At 35.3% G+C, this 26,803-nt stretch overlaps 1 protein-coding gene across 4 annotated transcripts in view; it reads left to right on the forward strand.

The window, feature by feature from the left end:
- Positions 1–5,852: 5,852 nt before the first annotated feature.
- Positions 5,853–26,803, forward strand: part of LOC123532895 (phosphofurin acidic cluster sorting protein 1-like) — a 53,418-nt gene continuing 32,467 nt past the window's right edge. For 2 of the 4 annotated variants that reach the window (XM_053551948.1, XM_053551953.1), the window contains exons 1-11: positions 5,853–5,983; positions 7,865–7,952; positions 11,450–11,539; positions 11,966–12,091; positions 13,065–13,224; positions 16,005–16,171; positions 18,895–18,954; positions 20,900–21,051; positions 22,600–22,654; positions 25,357–25,407; positions 26,430–26,519. In XM_053551948.1, coding sequence (XP_053407923.1) covers positions 5,874–5,983; positions 7,865–7,952; positions 11,450–11,539; positions 11,966–12,091; positions 13,065–13,224; positions 16,005–16,171; positions 18,895–18,954; positions 20,900–21,051; positions 22,600–22,654; positions 25,357–25,407; positions 26,430–26,519 — 1,149 coding nt within the window. In that variant the 5' untranslated portion in view covers positions 5,853–5,873. The remainder of the gene's footprint in view (positions 5,984–7,864; positions 7,953–11,449; positions 11,540–11,965; positions 12,092–13,064; positions 13,225–16,004; positions 16,172–18,894; positions 18,955–20,899; positions 21,052–22,599; positions 22,655–25,356; positions 25,408–26,429; positions 26,520–26,803) is intronic. The other 2 variants (XM_053551958.1, XM_053551964.1) reach the window with 2 other exon arrangements.

Consider the following 26,803-nt stretch of genomic DNA (forward strand, 5'->3'; position numbering starts at 1 on the left):
TGAAATCCATATTGTACACTCATTTTGCACCAAAACAAATTACAATAATGTAAGACCACTATTTGTCCTTAGTGCCTTCTTTGTCCATATTTTAAATCGATTTTATTTTAATATATTTATTTCAGTTTAGCTCGCCGTGCTATGTTATGTGACACATTAATCTTTAGCGGTCCTTAGTGGTACTTGGTGCGTTGAAAATAGAAGTTAAACAATCTATTGGCATTGCTTACAAAAATTATTATCATAATTGCCCCTTATTTGTCTATAGTGCGTGATGCCGGTCATGTCATCACTGGTAATTTTGATATTATTAAAGACAAACGTATTCGGAATTTATTCTTTAAAGGACCTAAATATAGAAGTTCTTCAACTATTGATTTTAATGCTTGTCGTGGTCAGATTGCGGAATCCATCGAAACTTTTTGTGTTAAATGGTGTCGTCGTGAGAACGTCTTGGAAACGAAATATTTTTAACATTGTTGATTCTCGAATAAAATTTTATCAAACTAATGAACACCTACTTCCACCAAAACCCAAGTTTACTTTCAGACATTTAAAAAAGGAAATCCAAGAATTTCATTCTAAGTATGTCTTAGTTCCAGCAGACAAGGCGGCCAACAATATTATCATCATTTGACGCCTACATTATATTAATGTTTTACAAAACGAAATAAATAGCACTAAAGCTTATACATTGAGTCCTTCTGTTGAAAATAATTTAGTCACTGATCACATCACTGAAGTTTCTAATTTAAAAGTTCGTATAGACGATCAACAAATTAAACTACCAACCATGTTCTGGATTCCTAAGTTGCATAAACAACCATATAAAGCCCGCTTCATCGCTAATTCAAGCTCTTGTTCAACTACAAATATTTCAAAACTATTAACATCAAGTCTAACTGCTGTGAAAGCCCACGTGGAAAGATACTGCGATAAAGTATACGAAAACTCTGGTAAACATTTATTTTGGTCGATTAAAAATTCTGGCGAAATCCTGGATAAGTTTAAAATTAATAATTACAAGGTATCTACAGTAAATGACAAACAAACTGCCCTAATTCAAAAGACTTTTGCCAGAGAGAATGCTACATTTCTCGACTGTAGTTCTGATAAAGCTTTTTTTACTAGCAATATTATTAAACATTTTACAATGTGGACCTGTGACGAAGTTTGTAAAGCCCTTTCATTTTTATTGAACAATATTTATATCGGGTTTGGGAATGCAGTTTTTAGACAAGTAGTTGGTATTCCCATGGGAACAAATTGTGCACCCCTTGTCGCAGATTTGTTTTTATATTGTTATGAAAGAGATTTTATGTTGAGTCTTTCTCCAGATACGCAGGCAGAAATTATAACTGCATTTAATAATACATCACGCTATCTGGATGATATTCTTAATATGGATAATCCGTTTTTTGGGTCAGTTGGTGGGTACTATTTATCCTAGGGAGCTTCGGTTAATTAAAACTAACAATTCGGATACTGATGCTTCGTTTTTAGATTTACATCTCTCTATTTATGACAATATTATACATACCAAAATTTATGACAAGAGGGATGATTTTAACTTTAGTATTGTAAATTTTCCCCATTTGGATGGGAATGTACCTCAGGCTACATCTTATGGGGTATATATTTCTCAATTAATTCGGTTTGCCAGAGCGTGTAGTCATTTCACGCATTTCAATGAACGTAATCTATATATTACAAGTAAACTTCTTCAGCAAGGCTACCGGTATTACAAATTGCGTAAATGTTTTGCTAAATTTTACTATCGTAATTCTGATTTAGTTTTAAAATTCAATAGTAATTTTAAGACTCTTCTGCGACAAGGTATTTCTAAACCCGTTTTTTTATGGGGATGTGGTTTACAAACTTCGTAAGATCTTGGGTCATGGTAATTTTCCAAATGTATTTGGTAAAATTATAAAACGTTTTATTAAAAGAGGTTACGACCCAACTGTTTTGAGACATACCGCATGTTTAGTGTTCAACCCGTTTACAGTTGGACACTACGCTTCCCTCTTTGATTGTGTCTGACGGAAGAGGGGGAGGACTCTATGATAAGCAGTTTTTAAATCCTACCAGGACTGAACTGTTTTGATATCTGTCTTCTGGCCTATTTCATCGGGCCCTTAAGGGTGTTTCTCTTGTTGCTCTGTCTTCTGAAAAGGCATTGAGTACATACGTTTTTGGTTCTAAAGGTTTAATATTTTTATACACGAGCATTTTTGTGTTTTACATGCCATGCTTTTTGTTTCCATTACGTGTGTTAGAGATTCACCTGGAGGAGATTACTTTTATTTACACTGTCCCGTGTCTTTGGAACATGGTGGGGGTAAGAGTGAGGTTGGGTGCGCACCATAAACCGGTTTAAGCTTCCCAGTGGTGTTTTTGCCACTGACCGTTCCAAGGCGGTGCCCCACTGTGTTCCTTTGTTTGTTCGTTTTGTCCTCGTGTGTTGGCTTTGTGTGTGTGCACGTGTATGTGTGTGTGTGTTTGTGGTGTGCACGTTTGCGTGCTGTAGGTTTCGTTTTGAGGAGGCTGCGATTTTGGTACGTGGCATTCCCTGTTTGATATTTGTCATTGTTTTTTAATAGACCTCAGAGGCCCTTATTGCCTCATTAGCGGACTTTAATGGGAAAACTGCCTAAAGTAATTTACTCATATCTTTTTTATTTTACCATTTATTCCTTAGATTTTTCTTCATGGTCCTTATTGTATTCTTTGTGACACTTAAATGGTCTTTAGTGCCCACTTAGTGGTCCTTAGTGCCTTCTTAGTGGTCCTTAGCGGTCCTTAGTGGTATATTGCAGGACCCTTAAGAGTTCCGATTGTTCTGAAGTTTTGTCCCATAAACCCAAAATTCAGATAGACCAAATAGAAGCGACATTTTGACTTATATAAAAATACACGTGTACATTTTGATTTCCGATAAGAAACATGGGTACATTTTGACTTTCATAAGTGGGTACAATTTGACTTCTTGTGAGTACATTTTGACTTTTTATTTTTGGGTACATTTGGGTTTGGGTACGTTTTGACCTGCACCCAAGACTGGATGAGCTTTGGGCTATGCCGGACTTTGGACCATATATGGATTTTGGCACTTTCCCTAGTGTCAAGGAAATGCTACATATTCTAAAATGATGCAGGTAAGTTTTCCAAAGCATAGACTCCAGACTCTCTCTTATATTTAAGTTTAGAATGGTCTGGTTGCAATCCCACTTACTAGGAAATTCCGTTATTATTATCTGCTGCCCCAAAGGTTAAATTCTGCCAACCTCGCACTTACCCTATTTTCAACAAGTTAGACAACACGATGTAAATAAAATCACTTCCCGCTGAGAAAGGCTCTAACATGGTAAGTCTAAGGTATAATTACACCAATGTACGCAACAACTTGTCTGAAGTCAGAGCACCAAAAGCCTAACTTTTAAGGACACGATTAAGAAAGCTGTAAGACAAAATTCCAATCCGTCCGTCCTTTTTTTGTAGGACTTAGGAGAAAAGCATCGAGGAGTCTTACAGTTTATTAGTCATTGCACCATCAAATAGGAAAGCGTAGCGATTAACTGTAGAGAGGTCAATCACCAAACATGCACTGTGCTTCACGATTTTCTAGGGTTAGGATTAAGGTTAGAGTTAAACTTGCATGAGATCCAAAATTTTCAAATCAATGTAGCAAATAGCTCTATTTTCCAAATTTTCTAATCGTACTCTGTTTTGAAAAATCAGGGTTCAATCAAATTCTACATTGTAGAAAAAAATGATCAGACGTGCAGAACTGCTTCAACTGAATTTTAAACATACCATCATTTCTTGCTGGAGTGACTACATTTTGGCATGCGATGTCCCTCATAACCTTAAATGATATATCATTATCCATGTACCTACAAATAGGCTGGAGGGGGAGAAAGCAAGGTAAAACGAATGCTGGGGCAATATTATTGCAGGACTCTGCTAGGATACAAATTATATACAATGTACTACCAAAATAAAAAAGTGGAAAGCCACAGGTCGCCCAACACGACATAGGCGAAAATGTTGCAGGCTCGGTTTGACTGAGCCTGTTCATGGACGGTAGTGAAAGTAAGCTACGCCCTCTAGCCCCGGGTTGAGCAGAACTCAACATTTACACATGTTATAAGTACCAGTACCAGAATGTAATTTAGAGACACCCGCAGATGTATTCATAATTATGGCGGTGCACATAGAACATTCATTGATGCGCAGAGTGCAATTCCATGAAAAGCGGCATATGGTCCTCTGATAAAAGTCTTATTAGTTTCAGTCTACTGTATTATTTAACCAATATTACTACAGACTACAATTTTTAAGTAGAGGGAGCTTATAATACTCTGTTTAAATCATTTTTACAATATTTTCGGTCTAGATTTACTTTCTAATATATAGTAAAAGTTTAGTCAGTACAAATGCATGGGAAATCCAATAGGGTACAATTTAATCTGGATGTGTTTCTTCATATGTGTTTCTTATAATGGGACCTTTTTTTCCAAGCTAGGGCTAGAGTAAGAGCTATATGTCACCGGGAGTAAGCTCATGTCCTGGCTTTGACATGAAAGCCGGATAATAATGGCAGATATGTCACACTACTTTTCTTCCTTTTTTCTGTTATCTGCTTTTATGCCTTCTAGGTTCATGTCTGTTTGTGTTATCTTTTTCCAGTACTTTTTATCTTTCTGTTGTGAACAGTTGAAGGACTGCTATCAATTCATAACTTTGTCATGACATTAGGAGTTCTAACTGACCAATCAGAGAGCTGCATTTTCAGATAGGATAGGACAGGCGAATAGAATGGGATGGGATGTCTATGTCTATGTCTATGTTATACTGCTTAACAATCGTTATCGATTATAACTAGCAGGCGCTTTGTCAGGGATAGCTGTTAAAAATAATAAGACTACAGAGATTATGTGCATCTCACAGATAAAGTAAAAGAACTATTTTACAGGTCAGGTTAAAAAGTAAAAGCAGGAAGTTGCATTAGAACTGATAGAAGGGTGGTAGCTGCCCAACAAATACTTTAAGCTGGGACTAGCTTGCAAAGACACGGGGAGACTGTTCCACAGACGATGGGATAATCTTTATCTACAATCTATTATAACAAACAGGTAAACATTAGGTAATACAAGCTATTTTCCTACATAACATGAATATCCTATAACAATACAAACAAACAATCTAATAAGGATAAGAAAAGCACATGGTTACACCTAAGATGCATAAAATTAGTGATAAAATGTTAGCATTAAAGCGCATACAGGCTAGTTCAGTATAAGAAACAAAATATATATAGCGAATTGCAAAAAACAACAACAACAACAAACTTCTAAAACTTGTAAACTATTGTATACTATAAGAAGAAACGAAGTATTTTTACAACGAACATATAGTGACGTTAGAAATAATATCACACTATTTCAGAAATCAAATTAGATTTTTGACTGCACATACAGTACCCCAGACAATGCTACAAACTGCAAAACTTTGAAGTTTCATTGAAATATTATACGTTGATTTTAGTTTAAAATTTGACATTTTACACAGGGAGTCTATGATAAAGTCCGAGTAAAACATAATCATTACCCAAGTAAAATTAGTATCATTCAGCAAAATTATGAATTTTAGCACTGCTGTCACCGATCCGGGTTTTATCTTCGATTCATCTTTTAAACTACGGGAATAGAGTCATCATCAAATATTACAATAAAACAGCATTAATATTTATCTTACTATTTTCAGATTCTAAATAAATTAATTTGTATTTTATGTGAATTTATAGTCATTGCGAAATTGTAACTTTAAATCTAATTCGAAACTAATTTACATCAATAACATAAAAAAACATGGCGGACAAAAGTAAAAATTTGTCCGTCCAAAATGGACAAAAAGTGATTTCTATGAAGTTATTCGCCACTTGGGAGGTGGAGAAGTCTTCCCCAAATTGTATTCCAAGGTTCTGCACCTCTTGATTTATTTTGTAGAAACTTATTTACTTTTTTATTGTGAATTTAAAAGGTTAATTGTGTTTATCAGACCTTCCCTAAAATGAAAAAAATAATGCTGCATAAATTTAAGGTTCTTGAAACCTCCCCTCAGGTGAATATTAGTTTTAGTTTAAGCCACATAGGCCTTGATGTTCTATGTCTTGCCGACTTAAAATAAAACTTCTCATGGTTTATACTGTAAAGGCTGGGATTAACAGAGCTGTTCATAATAAGTAGGAAAAACTTTAAAGACAGGTTATTTTCTATTGAACAACACATTTTGTCCTATATCACTTGTACTTTGACTGTTCACGTTCTTTTTTGCAGAAGATGTCAAATGTCTTTTTCAAAAGTATTTATTCAGGCATAACTTTTATGATTATTGTGACGAGTCTGACATAATTCTCCTGGTACTCTGGGAGTTGAAAGTGTTACAAACCATGTACATTTAAAAAAATTGCAAAATGAAAGTGAAAGTAGAGCTGTCAAAATGACAAAAACCTGCAGTGTTTTAAAAAATGTATATCATCACATGCCCGTGAGCCGTCCCTTTAATGATTTCCAGCAAAAATGCATTTATAATCTATAACACTTTAAGAAAATTTTAATCTTACCTTATAACCGTATGTTCCTATTCCTTTCAGTCCAGGCACTATTTTCAGAACAGTTTTCCAAGTTGTAAAAAGAAACTAACAGAAAAACAGCACAGGTCTGTCAGTTAGATGTCGGCCGTATTGGAATGTCCTTGTGTCGTCACACCAAGTTATTTGTCACATCATGTGACTTTCATTGATGAAATTTAAGCAAAGCAGACGTAAATTTTATCCTGAAAAATTAGCTTTTATTACAAAGAATCTCCGAGAAATCTTTTGAGAATGGGGAAAAAAATGAAATTACGCTAATAATTCTGTTTTCTCCCCTTAATTTGTCTTCTTCTTCTTCCAAGAAAAAATTTACAATGACAGTAAAAAAAATTCCACAGTTTGCGCATGTGCGATGATAGATCTCGCGAGAAATACTTCAAAACAAAAATTGTGACAGGTCAAGGGAAGGGACGGCTCGAGGGCTTCCGACGTTAAGTTAACTATTTTTCCTTTCCCGGAGTACCCAGATAAGTCATCATGTCTTTTTTATGCAAGAATAGCGACAAAACATGTTTGTTTTGTGTATTAAGGTTTAGGAGTATATCATCAAAACCCAGAAATATTTGATTAATGAACACCACCTTTACCAACAATCTACCTGACCATTACATATTTCGCAGTACTGTCCCGTACAGTGGATACTTAAAATATTCTGAAAATGTTGTCCCCGTTTTAAAAATGAATGTCATTTGTAAAGAAATAAAAATAAACAAACGCTGAATTTGAAAACTACGTTCCACCTAGTTATGTGAAATTTCACTGGGACATTATTGCAAATGCATCAAAACGAAAATATTTAATATTTCTTTGAAAGTGGTGAGTATTGAACAGTCCAAAAGTGTGGCCCCTTTTATGCAGCCCATTACTGACAATTGTTCTTTTGTAGAGTAACATAGATTGTTTATATGCTGTTCAATTTTCATCTGAAACAACTCTTTCTTTCATGATTGTTGTTTGATATTTTTTCTCCAAATGTAACGTCTGCTGAAACCCTTGGGATATGTTTGTGACCTCGATCTTCACACTCGGTAACAAACATCCCGCAGGATTCTGCAGACGTTGATAAACAGAAAAACTTGTATTATCCCTACATAAAAGATATAAATCCTACACATTGCAAGCTTCTTAAGGTGAAAATTGTTTGATTTATTGTTGGTATGGCTGCAGTGTAATTATTTATTTTATTTTTAAATTATTTTTTTTTAGAATATGCAGTTTGAGACTGACAAGGCTTATTGTGCTCAAGCCTCTCGAAAATGAGCTCACATCAGTGATAATTGCCATGAAAATGCAGGTAATGTTTTTAAATTATTGATATTTCAAGTAGTGTACTGTGATAGTTTGAATATTGCTCTAGCTTTAAGTCTTTAAACATTTATTTTATCAGTCTCAATACACTCCACTTAAAGGGGGATGTTCATTTCCCAGGGAAACATATTAGCACTTCAGCATGTCAATAATTAATAATCATCTGCAAATTGGATACTCAGTTAATGGTCAGCCAGATATATTTATCTTGCATATTAATTACCATCGCATGTGTTTTATGGTTTGGCTAGGTGTTATCAGTATTTTCTTTTTTTAAGATAAAAAAGAGATTGTGAAAACGATGCTTTTTGCTGCTGTAGTATTATTTTTTTGGCAATGCCAGTCTCGCTATCAATTCTTTAGGTCGTGTAGTCACAGTCTTCGTCAAACGTATATTATTACTGAAACACAAATGCACGCACCAAGTTAGTTATAGTTCAATTTATTATGGATGCATTTCATAAAAATAGCATGATGTAATCAATATAATTAATTATATCAATTAATTATGAGATTACTATATGTATACGCTGGTCATTATCAAATCGTAAATGGTATGTGCACTGTCTGAAAATGTTCCGTATATACGACTTTTTAAGTTAAATTAAATTTCGTACTAGATCGTAAGTTGACATACACTTTTGAGGACGAGACGGGGCAGTTCAACCTTTGAACTGGAATCACGCCGATTGGTAGACATTTGATTCCGTGTCCATGTTAATAATTCAACATTACTTGGTATTCCCTTTTATAATATTACGACGGCACGTTTTATATCTTTATAATTAAGTGAGTTCTTATGAATCTTATTTTAGAATAAATTTGCAGTATAAAATTCTCACAATATAATACATAGAATGATTTCAATACATTGTACACTCAAAGTGGAAACGAGGTAATGTGTTGGTATGAAACTTGGAAAAAAGTGGCCCGGGTTTATAACAAATACTTTCATTCAACACTCAAATTTCAAATATACAAATTGCGCTATTATTTGTCTAAGATTGCAAATGTAGATAAAAAAGACCTATGGAAATGCTGTACCGGTAAGTGTATTGAAAATAAAATTTGGTACCTTTTTTGGCCTGGTTTACTAGTAATGATGTATCTAGATGTAATTATTTAAACTGAGAGCCACATTCCACACTCAGAGTCTGGTAAATTACAGTTATACTATATAATTAAAATGTACCGAACTATACTTGAAAATGTAACAGACTAATGTAAGAATCACATATTCTTTCTCACAAAATGGTGTCATTATGCACATCAAAAGAGGAAATTTCACATTTTATTCTTGTAGCTGTATTAATTACAGGATTACATGTACTTGATTATTAATGACAACCCAGCCGGTCAATTTTGAATTATATTTTCAAAACCAGGTAATTGAAAAAAAAAATGATAAACAATCAAATAAACAATAATGAGAACAACTATTTCTGATAAAAAACTAACTATTCGTCTCTGTAGAAATTGTTCTTGAAATGCATAAAATAAATATCTCGCATATTAGTGAACAGTGTGGTCCTTGATCACATGCGTTCTGGCTGGGTACATACCGGCTACTTTGACCAGATAGTATATCAATGTACTTTTGTTTTTCATTGCAAATATATAGTATACATGTATAATACATATTTCTGACTGATAGATAATCACAGCAGGCCAGATGGTCAAGCTGGAAATGGATGATCATGTTTGCTTCCAGTAGACTGAGTAGTCACTGGGTAATAAAACATATGAACCGATGATTCATAATAACCTGATAATAAGCCACATGCTATGACCACCAACCGCTAGCAACATCCCCCTTTAAACTGGAAAATTTAGAAAAAAAAATGTAGCAATGAATGGTTATGAACAATTAAAGGTCCAATACTAAGGAAAGTGAACATTTTAATTTCTTTTAAAAAGCACAGAAACTATTTCATTTTATTGGAAAATGAAAGTTGGTATGTAGAAATTCGAAATAAATCGCAGTATATGTACAACTATTTTTCTATGAAGTATGAAGAAAGTTAAAAAGACCTGATGGTCATTCTGTCGATTCATTGAAATTTCAACATAATACACATACATTTCTTTGAGTTCCAAAGACCTTCTGTAAATTTTGACCTGCCAATCTTCATTATTTAGTGTCTTGCAGAAGTCTATGCACTGGCTATGAAGAAAATTGCCAACTCACTTTCCCTTAGTAATGGACCTTTAAACAAAATTATTATAGATTTGACAAAACATTCTTTTGTTTTAACTTTAAATTTCATTTCAAAATCACTGTTTCATAATGATTAAGTGGTAACTTTTATGCCCCCGGCATCTACTGATCGCCCTGTCTGTTCGTTTGTTTGTCCGTCCGTCCGTACGAGGTTAACCAAATGGGACCGTTTTGTCTAGCATCAATACCTCTTACTAGAATGACTTGATACTAATGCAGATGTAACCTGTGACTATTCCTCATCTTCAGACATCACCTGGCCTCAGTTTGACCTTGACCTTGATCTCATTTTGGACTTGGGTTGCTTTATGGGCCATCTCTTGGTTAACCAAATGGGACCGTTTCGTCTAGCATCAATACCGCTTACAAGAATGAATTGATACTAATACAGATGTAACCTGTAACCATTCCTCATCTTCAAACATCACCTGACCTCAGTTTGACCTTGACCTCATTTTGGACTTAGGTTGCTTTATATGGGCCATCTCTCGGTTAACCAAATGGGACCGTTTCGTCTAACATTAATACCACTTACAAGAATGAATTGATACTAATACAGATGTAACCTGTGACCATTCCTCATCTTCAAACATCACCTGACCTCAGTTTGACCTTGACCTCGTTTTGGACTTAGGTTGCTTTGTATCGACAAGGATGCCACAGGGGGCATCAAGCATTTATTGAACGCAGCTCCTTGTTTTTAACTGCCAAAGTTATCAGCCATGAAATTTACATGTCAGAATATTAGATACGTTAAAATCATTGATATATACATGTATTGGGGACTAATTTTTATGGTTTTTCATGGCTGTGTAAATGGACATAATTAAATCCCAACAAACAAATCAAATTCCCATTCATTATGTATTCAGATGTTGAAATCCACAAATTCATATCCCAACAAAACAGCCATTTTTTACCAAAACCACAAAATTTCATACCCATGAAAAATTATTTGACAGTAACTGTTTTATGAAGCTCACCAGTTTTAACTTTTAGCCTGCTGGCGGCAAGTGACTGCCTTTGCGACCAGCGCAGACCAAGATCAGGCTGATCATGGTCTGCACTGTTTGTTATTCAGTCAATAGATTTTCAGTGAGCATTCCTTCGAGTAACAAATGGTATTGCCCAAATTGAATAATGGACCAGTCTGTTTTAGAAATTTAGCAGGCTAAAGGTTAAACATAGTAGAACGGAAAAGGCAGTTGTTATTTGTGCAAAAGGTGTCATAACATTAAATTGATGATTATTTTTCATTTATGTAGAGTTCAAAACGTGTATTGAGATCAAACGAGATTGAGATTCCTAGAGGTGGTATAGCAGATGTACAGCTGGATCTGTCATTTATGCTGCAGGTAAGTACACTGGCTTGTTTGGGTTCTCCGTTACTGACAATGTTTACTGCCCCTGACTTCGAATCACTGGCCGCTGACAGTAGTTGTTTGAAAAATTGTCATGTTTTACAATTGTTTTATGTGAGGAAGCTAACCAGCTTGTTTTGGGAGTGTGTAGTTCTGCCTGGCTCCCAGACTATGTTTGAAGTAATTTAAGGTCAAAGGAGATGCACCTTGGATCTTTCCCTACATGCAAAGTAGTAAAAAAAAAAAATCAGCATTATTTGCATTGTATCTAACTACCGCCAAAAATTTATAGTCAGTTAATTATTATGATGTAGTTGATATTTGTGGTATATATAGGTTTTTCTTCATGGCTAAGTACAGTTTATGTGAATAATTATGTGAAATTTGTCGTAAGGAACTTTACTTCTTACTGTTGTACAGTATCCACACTTCCTGAAGAGGGATGGCAATAAGTTACAAGTGATGTTACAAAGGAGAAAAAGGTACAAGAATAGACCAATCATAGGATATAAAACACTGGCCGTAGGACAACTTAGTATGGCAGAGGTAGTGTGTTTTATAGATGATAAGCATTTGAAACTTTTGTATCGCCAATTCATAGTTATTGAATGTTTACTTAAAGGTTAAGAATTCTGAAAAATACTTAATTATAGAGATTTTTGCTAAATGTTTTGCCTTAGCCTTTTATACGTGTTCATATAAATTGAGATGTAAATAATAAGAAGATTGAATAATATACCCTATTCATCCCCAAGATATGAATTTGGGCCTAAATGCGTCTGAAAGACAGTATGAATACCTTTAACATGATGTACAGTAAGTGGTGTCATATTCCCTGGCATGTGACTTGTGTGTTGTTTATCATGGTAGCTAAAGGCATTTCTCCCTTGATACCATACATACAAAATTGTTTATGTTTTAAAATATCACACCACAATTTGTTGGTGTAATAGTCACTTTAAGAAGAAATGTTGATAGGAGTGAAATTTTTTTTTCAAGATAGCCAGAATTTTGAGATTAGCTAGTTTGAGGTGCCAAGTTTTATCTGTTACAGTAGTTCAAAATTTTAGCTATAAAATAAAATTAATTTACTAGTATTCTGTTAAGTTTATTTTAAACAACCTAATTTAATTTGGTTGTGAAGACAGCTTGTAGCCGACATGAATTACTCGAGTTGAGTTTCTTAAGTCCAGTACAGATGGCTTATGATGTAATATGGTTTGAACCCACAACCTGTGTTGGTTTTTTTGTGTAGTTAATAGTAAGTGCAATTTGATATGGTAGAATGTTGTCCAACTTGAAATAATATCTTGAGACAGTGTTGTAAAGCAAAAGAGGTGACATGTTCACATAAAACCTGTTTGGGGATTAGTCATCAACTGACTCAGTGTTAAAATAATGTTTTAAAAAGCTTCATTTGACTTGCATATCCATTTTGTTTTTAGAAAAAAAATGTTTTTTTTTTCTGTTCTGTTATTTGACATTCTTAAGTATTTATGATAATTGAATATTTTTGTAGGTGTTGCAGCATACAGGTAACCGAGAAATGTCCCTGTATACGGACATTAAGGACCATAAAAATGTTGTTGCCAAGGTAATGATGCTCAATATATCCAGCTCTCCAGTAGATCATGAGGAAAACCAGAATGGCAGAAGAAAAATTGCCTCTTCAGATGCAGGTATGTGTGAAACCATTTCTTGTTGGCACATTGATTTTCAGTATGCAGTATTGGCTCTAACATGTCTTCATCTCTCATCTTCACCTCATATCACTTCTCAGTGATATTGTGATAAACCATAAATGTATTGGTGCATATTTGTCAAACTAGAAGTTATGGCTTAAATCATTTTCGGGATAACTTAGAATAAATCTTTGGCATGGTGTACAGAAAAGTAATACATGCCATGAATAAATAGCAACTTATGAGTTAATTGATTAAACTAGCAATGTTACAATGTACTGTCACATGAAATAATGCCGGATAATGTTTTAAATTTCTGTTTTTCTTCAACCACCAAATGAAAATCTCAAAGATCAGTACACAAATCTGTACACTTTATTTGACCAAATGATAAAAGCTAAAAAATTTGAATTCTCGACTTAGAAGTTTCATTCAAATCTTTAAGTAGGATTTTCATGGCATATGTATGCATAAATGTAATCAAAATAGACACCGATCATGTAAGCAGTCTTGATGTTCGTAATATTTACAAATCAGTCCAGCAGCAACTAAATCATTGGATACTATCTATTTTGGTAAATTGTCTCAGTACAGTATATATTGTGATGTTGTACAGTTTTGAAAAAAATATGTTTTAATCAAATCGTTTAAAGGGAATGGCAATGTTGTTCTTATGTTAATTCCATCTGCTAGTATTTCTTAAATCATGCAAAGAAGTGAAAGAATTTTAAAAATCAGCTTAAAAATGAGAAAGTTATGAGCATTAAAAATTGGATAAAAATGGCAGCCATTTTGTTTACATGGCAACAAAAAACAAAATGGCAGATTTATTAAATTTCTAGATATATATTTACACTGTATTTACTTATTACTGTAAAATAATTTCTCTACTTTTTATGCCCACGAAGGGAGGCATATTAGTTTTCAACTGTCCGTCCGTTCGTTCGTTCGTTAGTCACAACGTTAATTTTTTGCATGAAGGCACTTTACTCGCGAACCACTGCACGCAGGACCTTCAAACTTCACATGCTGATAGTACTTATTGAGTACACCACCCCTACTGACTTTGGGGTCACCAGGTCAAAGGTCAAATTCACAGGGGCCAACGTTAACTTTTTGCATGAAGGCACTTTACTCGCGAACCACTGCACCCACGACCTTCAAACTTCACATGCTGATAGTACTTATTGAGTACACCACCGCTACTGACTTTGGGGGTCACCAGGTCGAAGGTCAAGGTCACAGGGGCCAACGTTAACTTTTTGCATGAAGGCACTTTATTCGCGAACCACTGCACCCATGACCTTCAATCTTCACATGCTGATAGTACTTATTGAGTACACCACCCCTACTGACTTTGGGGTCACCGGGCCGAAGGTCAAGGTCACAGGGGCCAACGGTAACTTTTTGCATGAAGGCACTTTACTCGCGAACCACTGCACCCATGACCTTCAAACTTCACATGCTGATAGTACTTATTGAGTACACCACCCCTACTGACTTTTGGGTCACCAGGTCAAAGGTCAAGGTCACAGGGGCCAACGTTAAATTTTTTGCATGAAGGCACTTTTCTTGCGAACCACTTCTCCCAGGACCTTCAAACTTTACATGCTGATAGTACTTTATGAGTACACCAACTCTACTGACTTTGGGGTCACCAGGTCGAAGGTCAAGGTCACAGGGGCCAACGTTAACTTTTTGCATGAAGGCACTTTACATGCAAACCACTTCATTCAGGACCTTCAAACTTCACATGCTGATAGTACTAAGTCTTATTGAGTACACCACCCCTACTGACTTTGAGGTCACCAGGTCAAAGGTCAAGGTGCTGCGGGGGCATTTGTCACCGTAAGTGACAGCTCTTGTTCCATATGAAATGGAAGAAATTACCATGTTTTTACTTACACTCAAGAGATTTGCCAAACAAAGAATTCAGCAGTGTGTTAGTGACGTCATAAACACACTAAAATGGTTGCCTCCATGATCAGCCATTTTCTTAAATTTCAAACTGCCATACTTTTTTCAATAGTGGTCCAATTTTAAAAATTATTTCAGCATTATGAAAGGCTCGAGGATGGGTTTCATATAAACTTAACTTATTGTCCAGCATTCCTTCCCGTTTAAGATTTTTGTTAAGAATTTTTATGCCCCAGGCATCTACTGATGCGGGAGGCATATAGTGATTGTCCTGTCCGTCCGTTTGTTCGTTTGTCTGTCCGTATGAGGTTAACCAAATGGGACTGTTTGGTCTAGCATCAATACCCCTTACTAGAATGACTTGATACTAATGCAGATGTAACCTGTGACCATTCCTCATCTTCAGACATCACCTGACCTCAGTTTGACCTTGAACTTGACCTCATTTTGGACTTAGGTTGCTTTGTACCGACAAGGATGCCACCGGGGGCATCAAGCGTTAATTGAACGCAGCTTCTTGTTTTATCTTAACATGCAGAATAGTTCATAAATACAGGCAAATACAAATTTAAATGATATATCTATGAGTTTTGCAAATGCAGTTGGAACTCAATATTTTCAGATCCACTTATCTCAAAAGTCTGGCTTTCTTGAAGACATATTCAAGTCCTGTCCAGAAAACATGTGCACAAAATATCATTTTAAGTCAAATTTCAGTTATCTCGAAGTAAAATTCTCATTCCCTTGATATTCGAGATACCATGTTTCAACTGTATTTCATTGACTTAGCATACAGGAAGTGTTTTCTTCGAGAAATTTTCTTTGCTGTTTGACCACTAAACATGCACCACACGTTACAGATCGTTCTCCAGATATAGATGTAGATTCAGATGATGATGAAAATGAAGAAGATCAAGAGAACTGGTCAAATGATGAACTCTCGGACAGTGAACCAATGATGTTGGAAGATGGACACTCAAGACAGCGAAAAGTGAATAGGACAAAAGTCAGACCTGCAATGAATAGGGTATTTACATTTTGTCACTTTCTTGCCATTAAATGACTGCATGATAAGTGATGATGAAAAGGTGTGCATTTTATTGTTGTTATCTAAGATGACAAGATTGTCTTTATGAAATATTTATCCCCCCACCCCCTGGCAGTGATTTATCCAGGTTTTCATTTGTGAAAATCCTGTTTGCTAGGTTAGGGTGTGTTATTGTTTGGTTGGTGGGTGAGCAAGCAGTGTAAAACGGGTGGTTTCCGGTCAGTAACTCTGTGTATAGCAAGCTTAATGAAAACCAAATACAGTTTTGGGTGTTTCGATTATGGTCAAGGTGCCTTTTAAAAAAATAGAAAACTGTCTTCTGCTAAAAGCTACAGGCATCAAGATTAGTGTTAAAATTTTTGAAATTTTAGAAAATATTTTCCATATCATTAGTTATTAGTAATTATGTCTAGATGACCCCAAGGAGATTTGTTTGTGCTGTCCGTCTTCGTCGTCGTCTCATCGTCGTCCGTCGTCCGTCCGTACGTGCACACTTCATTTCCGAGCAATAACTGGAGAACCATTTGACCTAGAATTCAAACTTCATAGGGTTGTAGGCATGCTGGAGTAGACGACCCTATGTTTTTGGGTCACTCCATAAAGGTCAAGTCCAGAGGGGCCTGAACATTGAAAACCATTTCGATCAATAACTAGAGAACCACTTGACCGAATGTTGAAACTTCATAGGATGATTGGTCATGAAGAGTAGATGACACCTTGATTTGGGGTCACTCTGTCAAAGGTCAAGGTCACGGGCCTCGAACATTGAAAACCATTCCGGTCAGTAACTTGAGAACCACTTGACCCAGAATGATGAAACTTGTAGGATGATTGGTCATGCAGAGTAGATGAACCCTAACGATTTTAGGGTCACTCTGTTAAAGGTCAAGGCCACAGGGGCCTGAACATTGAAAACCATTTCTGATCAATAACTAGAGAACCACTTGACCTTGAATGTTGAAACTTCATAGGATGATTGTACATGCAAGTAGATGACCCCTGATCGATTTGGGGTCACTCATAAAGGTCAAGGTCACAGGGGCCGAACATTGAAAACCATTTCAGGTCAGTAACTTGGAACACTTGCCGGATGTTGAAAATTAATGACGATTGATTGGTCTAATGAGTAGTTGACCCCTAATCAATTTTGGGGTCACTCTGTGAAAGGTCAAGGTCACAGGGGCCGAACATGGAAAACCATTTCCGTCAGTAACTTGAGAACCTCTCGACCTAGAATGTTGAAACTTCATAGATGATTGTTTATGCAGAGTAAATGACCCTTATTGTTTTTGGGGTCACTCGTTAAAGGTCAAGGTCACAGGGGCCTGAACATTGATAACCAGTTCCGATCAATAACTTGAGAACCACTTGACCCAGAATGTTGAAACTTCATAGGATGATTGAACATGCAGACTAGATGACCCTTATTGATTCTTGGGTCAGTCTATTAAAGGTCAAGGTCACAGTGGCCTGTTCATGTAAAATAATTTTTTGGAAATAACTTGAGAACCACTTGACCTACAATGTTGAAACTTAATAGGATGATTGGACATGCAGAGTAGATGACCCCTATTTATTTTGAGGTCACTTGATCAAAGGTCAAGGTCACAGGAGCCTGAACAGTGACTTGAGAACCACTAGGCCACGAATGTTGAAATTTAGCGGGATGACTGGACATGCCAAGTAGATGATCCCTATTGCATCAGTGTCTCTTTGACTTTCGCTCCTGACCCCTATTGACTTCTTGCCTATAGGACTTTGCATTGGGGAGACATGCGCTTTTTTACAAAAGCATTTTCTAGTTAAAATAGAATTTTTGAATGATGGTAGGAAGTTTTTATCTATAAAAACACACTTTCAGTCATTAATTATGCCCCCCTTCGAAGAAGGAGGGGTATATTGTTTTGCAGATTTCGGCCAGTCGGTCTGTATGTAGACCAATCCGTTTCTGGATGATAACTCAAGAACGCTTGGGCCTAGGATCATGAAAGTTGATAGGGAGGTTGGTCATAACCAGCAGATGGTTTGACCCCTATTGATTTTGAGATCAGTAGGTCAAAGGTCAAGGTCACAGTGACCCGGAACAGTTAAACGGTTTCCGGATGATAACTCAGTAACGCTTGGGCCTAGGATCATGCAAGTTGATAGGAAGGTTGGTCATGACCAGCAGATGACCCCTATTGATTTTGAGGTCAGTAAGCCAAAGGTCAAGGTCATATTGACCCGGAACAGTTAAGCCATTTTCGGATGATAACTTGAGAACGCTTGGGCCTAGGTTCACGAAACAGATGACCCTACTGATTTTGAGGTCAATAGGTCAAAGGTCAAGGTCACATTGACCCAGAATAGTAGAACTTTTATGTACAGTGACCAGATAATTTGTGTTCCTTGTGCAATCACTGAATGCATCAAGCGGGGCATTTCATGTTCTACAAACAGTTAAACCATTTCTGGACGATAACTTGAAAAATAAAACAGATTCCAAATAATAACTCAAGAATGCCCAGGATCTTCAAACTTTACATTCTATTCCTTATGCAGTTACTGAATGCACCTGGTCTCTGTTACTAAAATTGGCAAACTTATTTCTGCTTTATATTTCAAGTTAGAATTAAGATATTGTTTTGAGACTTGAAGTTTATTATGTCAGTAGTTTACTTGATAAGGACTTTAACGAAATAAATTCTGTTTTAATGTTTCAGCAAAGAAATCTGAAGCAGAAATTTGTGGCATTGTTGAAAAGATTCAAAATTTCAGAAGAGGTATGTTATTGTTTGTAATACAAAATCATGGAAGCAGACATGAAGGACATTTTCATAATTTGATGTTGTATATTCTGGAATGGAATGGGTGTGTACTGAAATTTAGTTTTACTGTTTGGGTAGTGAACCCAAGTATTACCATATCCTGGATATTTAAATATGATGCTAACAAACATAATATACTGAGATAGATCCTTAGAAACAGAGAAAACGATGTTGGTGTTAACAAATTTATAGATTTATTAATACTGCAAGACTATGGACATTCTCAGTATTTAGTGTTGCGATTGGTCAGTTTCAATATCCTCCTCAGAAATTACCAATCAGATGCTTGAGTTTGACCTGGTTTTATAATCCTGAGTCCTGAAAGATATATTACTCATAGAGTGGCACCACGGGATCTTCCATCACCATTTATAGTTGAAAAGTTGCATTATGACCTAAATTATGTTAATTCACTTAAAACCAGGGTTGTAGTAATGCTAATGCTAATGGTAATGCATTAGTAATGCATTATTTTTTTCAAATAATGCCAAGTCATGATTAATGCCACAATTTTAGCATTGAAAATAATGCTAAATTAATGCCAAAGTAAGTTATGCTAATGCTAATGCTTAGCATTACTTAGGCATTATTTTTTGTATCACTGGAAAAAAAATACACATGTATGCTGTTATTTATACAGGTTACAGCAGTTCTCTAATAGATTTTTGTTTGATTTTAATATAACTTTATCTTTATTTCGTTGTAAGCCATTTATGGCCCATGAACATACAATGTACATATAATATCTCATATACATGCAGATAATTATTAACATATATCCCTATAACTAAACAAAACTGTATACACAATTTTTAAACGCTTATATAAGCAAACAAGTGAATAAATAAGCGGGAGAGACTGTCTGATGATATAATTGCCTTTTGTTCAATGTACACCTGAAAGATTTTAAAAAATACATTTAAAACCTTGGACAACTCCAAGGTGCATATTTATAATAGCCATAGAAGTGTGACATAACTAGATTTGTCACCAAAAATATCAAACAGAATCTATTATCTTTTGACACCTTTTTATCAATTAACAGTATGCCACTGATCGTGATGTTTAAGACCTTAAGGCAGCTAGCTTTTACATGTCATGTTAAATTAGGCTGTTAGGGAGCCATTAAACAGGTACTTGGCTTTCTCTAACAATTTAAATGCTCATGCATGCTGTACTTCCAACATTAGGTATTTTTATTTTCTTAATTATTTTTTTTATAAAGTAATGGTAAAAGAAAAAAATCAGATATAATACAAGGAAGTCATACACGTATTTAACTATTCATGTCACATGTTATCTGCACAAGCTGCTTCAGTAAGGTATCCAGGGCATTAAAATCTCCAACAGAGAAAACGTAAGAAGGACTGAATGTATCTCCCGGAGAAGCAATGACGACCTAGACCTTGGTAAACTAAAATGATTTAATGAAAAACAGTGTATGTGATAATAACATGCAATGATTCTCAAAAAGTAATGGTAATGCTAATGCTAATGCACCCTATGTAATGCTAATTTAATGCATTACTTTGATAAAAATGAGTAATGCTAATGCTAATTTAATGCCATCTTTTTCCAAGTAATGCTAATTTAATGCATTACTATTGCAAGTAATTATTAACAACCCTGCTTAAAACCCAACAAAAGAGAATAATTGAGCCGCGCCATGAGAAAACCAACATAGTGCATTTGCGACCGCCATGGATCCAGACCAGCTTGCGCATCCACGCAGTCTGGTCAGGATCCATGCTGTTTGCTTTCAAAGCTTGTTGCAATTAGAGAAACTGTTAGCAAACAGCATGGATCCTGACCAGCCTGCGCATCCTGGTCTGGATCCATGCTGGTCGCAAAAGCAAGATGTTGGTTTTTCTAATGGTGCGGCTCATTTGATATTGACTAGGTGCTAGATGCAGGAGCAGACCATGAGATATTAGGAGATGGAGAAAACCCAGCAGATATTGATGATCTTATAGAAGAACTGGAAGATTTGAGTGATAGCGAACCAGAACTTGATACCATGAGTGTAATGTCCACACCTAAACCTAGACTAAGGTGAGTACTCCTTTTTTCAGCTTGACTATTTGAAGAATAGAGAGAGCTACTGTACTCGCCTGGGTTTCGGCGTCACATCTTGGTTAAAAATTTTGGTGTAAGTCCATATCTCATTAATCATTGCACTTTCTGGATTAAAACTTTTCACAAACCTGCTTACTTAACCAAATCAGATAACTTTTGGTTAAATTTAATGTTTAATATAAATCATGGTCGTTTTTCAAATGGTCATGGGGCATCTGCGGAGGATTGGTTAATGTTGATGACTTAAATCACTTGCCCACTACTGCTGTTGATTTAAAACCTTGCTATAGGTTTGGAATTCTTTCAGTTGAGGAAGCTATCTGGCTGGTTTGTTAAAGTCAGTGGTTCTACCCAGGTACCTAGGCTCGGATGGGCACCTGGGTTCTTCCTCCACTTCGAAAAGCTGGAAAGTCACCTTATGACATAATTGTGTTTTTGCATAAAACTAAATAGGAAAAATAACATGGTTAAGTTTGTCATGCAAGGGTTAAACGTTTATCTCAATAACACAATTATTGGGTTTAAAAAAACGTCTAAGCTTCCTTCTCAATTTTTTTGTATATAACCAAGTTAGGTAACTTAGTTTGAATTTATTGGAAATTATTGGCCGTTTTTATTTTAAATAGAAAATTTATAAAGGCAACTGGCTGGTTAGATGTGTCTTTGTGGCACCAGCATATATTGGATTGAATCTTCACACAGGGCTCCCCACTCCTCAAGAATACTTAATGACTTAATAAGATTTTATTCAAACAATGGTCCTTTTTGAATCAACATCCAGTTAAAGCTTTGCATGCAAGTTGTTATCGTTGCCATAAAAAGTTATTGATTTCTTAATAACGTAAGGATACATTCAAAGTTTGCAACTAAATTTGTACAAGTATCATTATCTCTCTGTATCTCCATGATATTTTTTTCCAGTAGTTGTGTGTGCTGTCTTATTGACAGCTGTTTGTTTTACAAGTAGTATCTATAAGAAGAAAAAGTAGAGCTATTGCACTCGGCCCGATGTTGGCATCGCCATTGCTGTTAGTTAAAGTTTTTTATAAAGTCAAATATGTCTATGGGTGGGCCGGTGGTCTAGTGGTAACACACTTGACTGCCAATCCAGAGGTCCGGGGTATAATAATAATAATAAAAATGTCTGTTACTATCAAAGCTATTGACTTGAAACTTAAAATAGTTATTTTTTGGTTAAAGTTTGATCAAGTTTTTACTGGCAAAGCTCTAATGGAGAGTCAAGCACTGAGAAAAGTCAAGCATACTGTCTTACGGACAGCTCTTGTTTGTCACGTTTTTAAAAGTTTAGAAAGTACTTTCGTTGGTAAGTAATTGTAATTGTTTATTCTGCAAGAGAAAAAAAAAATAAATGAAATAATGTTTTATCTAGTTTAGTTATATAAGCGTTTTTTATGTGTTACATAGTGTAGATACTTTAGAAAAAGGACTGGTCCTATAAAAACAAATCATACTTTATCTACAGTATTTTTTTTGCTGAAAGATTAGTTTATTCCTTGATTTCAGGCCATTTTTCACTGGACAGGGAAGCACAAACGAAATTGACAGGCAAAGTTTAACAGTAAGTCTGTAATTTCCTATCCCCAAACCTAACAAATGCATGCATAGTTTCGAGACCAACAGATTTGATATTGTAAACAATAGTGATAAAAAGTTCTTAGTTCAGTTCTATTTCAGTTTTCACTAGTTATGAGGTTTCAGTTCTAGAAATCACATTCACATTGAGCATATGACCTTGACCTCTAACCTAGTGGAGGTGATTCTTATACCTTCCCATGGTATTGTTAGTATTTTTAATGTCCAGTATGTTCACAAGTTGGAAAATTATCATGCATGTTTTACCATGTGAAATCAAGGTAGCTTTTATCCTCAGGAAAATATCAAATTTTACTATTCATTTATCTATGATCTCAGTGACATTTAGGTTATTAACCCTTACCCTGCTAAATTTCTAAAATGGACTGGTCCATCATTCAGTTTGGGCAATACCATTTATTATTTGAAGGGATGTGCAGGCTGATCTTGGTCTACACTGGTCGCAAAGGCAGAATCAATTGTGTCCAGCATGGTAAGGGTTAAGGTTTGGTGTTTAACTGGTTAAAAATCATGGAACATAAGCTGGGGCCTCTGTGGCTGAGTGGTTAAGGTCGCTGACTTAGAATCACTTGCCCCATACCAATGAAGGTTCAAGTTTCACGTGGAGCATTGAATTCTTCCTGTGGGGAAGCCATCCAACTGGCTTACGGAAGGTCGGTAGTTCTACCCAGTTGCCGGCAAGTGATGAAATAATGCACGGAGGGGCACCTAGGGTCCACCACCATCAGAGCTGGAAAGTCGTCATATCACCTATAATTGTGTTGATGCAACCTTAAACCCAAGGGAATAAATAAATAAATGAATATTTAACATAATCGAGATAACTGCTGCTAGATAAATTATGTGTATTTAGAAGTTGCACTTCAACAAAATAAGTCAGGAAACAGATGTTGAAGACTGTAGAATCTCCATTTAATATGGGTCATTCCTGCTCTCTAGCCTCTTCAGATTCAAAACTAGATTCAAAACCTCACTTTGGATGTAGAACTCTATCATGTCATGAAATGATACGGCATGCATTTGGTGGTTCTACTCTATGCATACCCTTGCTTGAAAAGGGGCACCTTGGGTCTTTGGCACCATCAAGAAGCTAGAAATACTACATATAATCTACAGGCAAACATGGCACACTTCATATTACCTGAAGTGAAATCTAATCATTTCTGCCATATCGTACATCAGTTTTAACAGAAAACTTGTCTGGCACCATAGACAAATCTACGAAATCTTTAAAAAAATATAATGTCTTTAAAATAACCTTAATGTAGTCCCTAGTTTAGGGTGTAGATAGTTCCCATTTTACAGTGTTGATATATATGCATGTAGTGTCCTTGTAATGTACTTTATTACACATCAACATCTTTAAGTAATTGTGATATTTAGTTGCTTCAGTGAGACTTTCATTTTCAGAAAAATAATTAGTTATGATTTTATGTTTCTGTTAACATTGAATTTGGTGCAAACAGTATCAGTGACTAGTAGAATGGTTCAGAATTAAGTGAAACATGAAATATTTGTTTATATTTATACCATGTTACATTAATGTATGAACATTCTCCCTTGTGACAGCCACTTAGTTCTAACATGAAACTATGTTCATATACAAAGGTTGAACAAATTCTATCATTGGGAAATGTTTGCCCCATCTCTCTTACAAGAAACTGCAGGAAGTGTCTTAAAAATGACTTGCCTCTCACCACTGTGGGTCCAAAATCTTGCTGTGTAGGTAGAATTCTTTCATGTGAGGAAGTCATCCAGCTGTAATACAGTAATACAGAATGTTGGTGGTTCTAATCAGATGCCCACCCAGGCTTGAAATTATGTGTCTGTAGGGGCACCTGGGGTCTTTCTCCACCATATGTAGCGGGAATGTCTCCATATGACCTATAATTGTGTCAGTGTGATTTGAAATCCAGCAACAAAAGAAAAAGATCTTGCAGTAATGGTTGAATGCTTTAAGTAATTTTGAAGGTTTTGAATATTTTCAAAGAATTATGTGTGAAAAAAAAAAGTCCAAAGAAGCCTCCATTAAATGCAAAGGAGAAAAAGAAATAACTTCAATAAGGCTTGACAAGTAAACTAAATAATAAATTACATCTTTTACTGTCAATACATTTTTGCCATGCAAAGGTTTTGAATGTCCAGAAAAGTATCCCTGAATTACCCATAGTAAACTCTGTAACTTTGTTGCGCATGCATCAATGTTCAAATAACTTTGCAGAAGTATTCACAGTAACAAGACGATATGTTGCGTCAAGACCCATACCCCTAACTTTAAGGTCGAAGTATTCGTATCAAGTCTGTAGCATTTGTATGAATAGACTAAGAGAATATTTAATTAACTTGGTCCAAAGATTAACTATGACAGTCAAGACAACTTGTTGTTTTTAAGTCCCATACACCAACCTTAAAGGTCAAGGTCACACTGAGTCGAACATTTTAAACACGTTTTTTTTTGTCCAGTTTGCAGTTTTTGTATAAATGGTAGGACATTCAAAGTACTTTCACAGAAACATTTACCATATCTAGACAAAGTGTTGCATGTAAAAACCATTTTGATTTTAGGATATCAAGTTTCACATTAAAAGTGGTCACTGTGCTGTTTCATCAACAAGTGAGTTTAGTTCCATGTTGTGTTGTATTTGTTGACTGTTTTGTTCTTCACAGGATATCCCCTCTCGAAATCTTGGAAGTGACGATAGCTCAAATAGTCAAGCCGTAAGTCATACCATATTTGATCATTGATACTAACCGTTTTACTACTAACCCTCGAAATATTGGTCTGTGTTGCCATTTATTGTTAATAATCATTTGCTTATTTAAATAGGACATGTTTTTGGATACTTTTTACCACATACATCCTTTATAAATTAGCATTTATGATTGAAATGCATATGGCATGATCATTATGAGAAATAGATGTATTACCTTCAAGGTAAATAGATGTATTACCTTTAAGGGATATATTCTGTAATGTGGAAAGAACCATGTTATATATCATATTATGTGAATTTAATGCATAATTCATATGAATAAACAAAATCTTCTATTATTATATCATATAGAAAATAATTTGTACCTGAATTCCACAAAATGTTCTAATAGTTTTGCATACTACTTGCTGTAGGATAACTTGTTATGTTCTCAATGTAAATATACATTGCATATAAAATGCAACAAACTATTTCATCAACAAAGGAATATTTCCAGCATACTTTTAGATGTATAAAAATGTAGAATTTTATCCCATTATGAGTGTTTCATTCATGCAACCAAATAATGCAATTAATAACTTATTATTGCTCCAGTTATAACATGCATGTGCTCTGGATTTATCGTATGATAGAACATTAAAGCTCGACAATATGCAATGCCGATTGATTGGCTTATTTTTAGAATGTTTTGCTATGGCATGGAATTTCATAACTTTTTCGTTATAATTTATAGTTTGTTTTCAGTAAAGCATGGTTTTATTTAGCTGTTTCTAATAGATATATGTATAGTGGTTAAATAAAGATTAGTTGACTCATACTTAGGGTAATATATTTGAACTTTTATATTTGAAATTTTCAGTTTTTAGTTCAGTACATGTTCAGAAACTGAATGATTGGACATCAAATAAGAAAAATCTTTTATGCTGTGAAGAACTTGCAGCTGCAGTCTGGAAAAAATTTATTTTGCCGTCCAGTAATTCTATACATGCTTGTTTCATATTTCTTACGCCACTCATTCACTAACAGGAACGAGACACAGACCCTGAAACCTCGGAAGTTGCCATGGCAACAAGTTTAGAGGTGCCAACATTTAACACGGAGCACATGAAGTTAGAGGTATACTCAGCACTTATCTACACTTTTCTCTCTCTTAATGTTTCAAGTTGGTGCTGTAATATATTAAAAGTACACAGCTTTCTTCTTATATTTGTCATATATACAGGGTTCATTGTTTGCCAAAGTATTGATATTGTACAGAGTTTCTTTTTTTGTGATGTCTGCATACTGTATTTGTTTCTGTGAGTCAAAAAATGGTGAAGTCTGTTATCTTAGCTCATTATTCTGACTGTCTCAATCTGAACTTTTTTCACTGTCCTTTGTCAGTTTAGTCTTCATGGTTA

The sequence above is a fragment of the Mercenaria mercenaria genome, chromosome 1 (genome assembly GCF_021730395.1).
Source record: "Mercenaria mercenaria strain notata chromosome 1, MADL_Memer_1, whole genome shotgun sequence".
In the NCBI taxonomy this organism is placed as follows: Eukaryota; Metazoa; Mollusca; class Bivalvia; order Venerida; family Veneridae; genus Mercenaria; species Mercenaria mercenaria.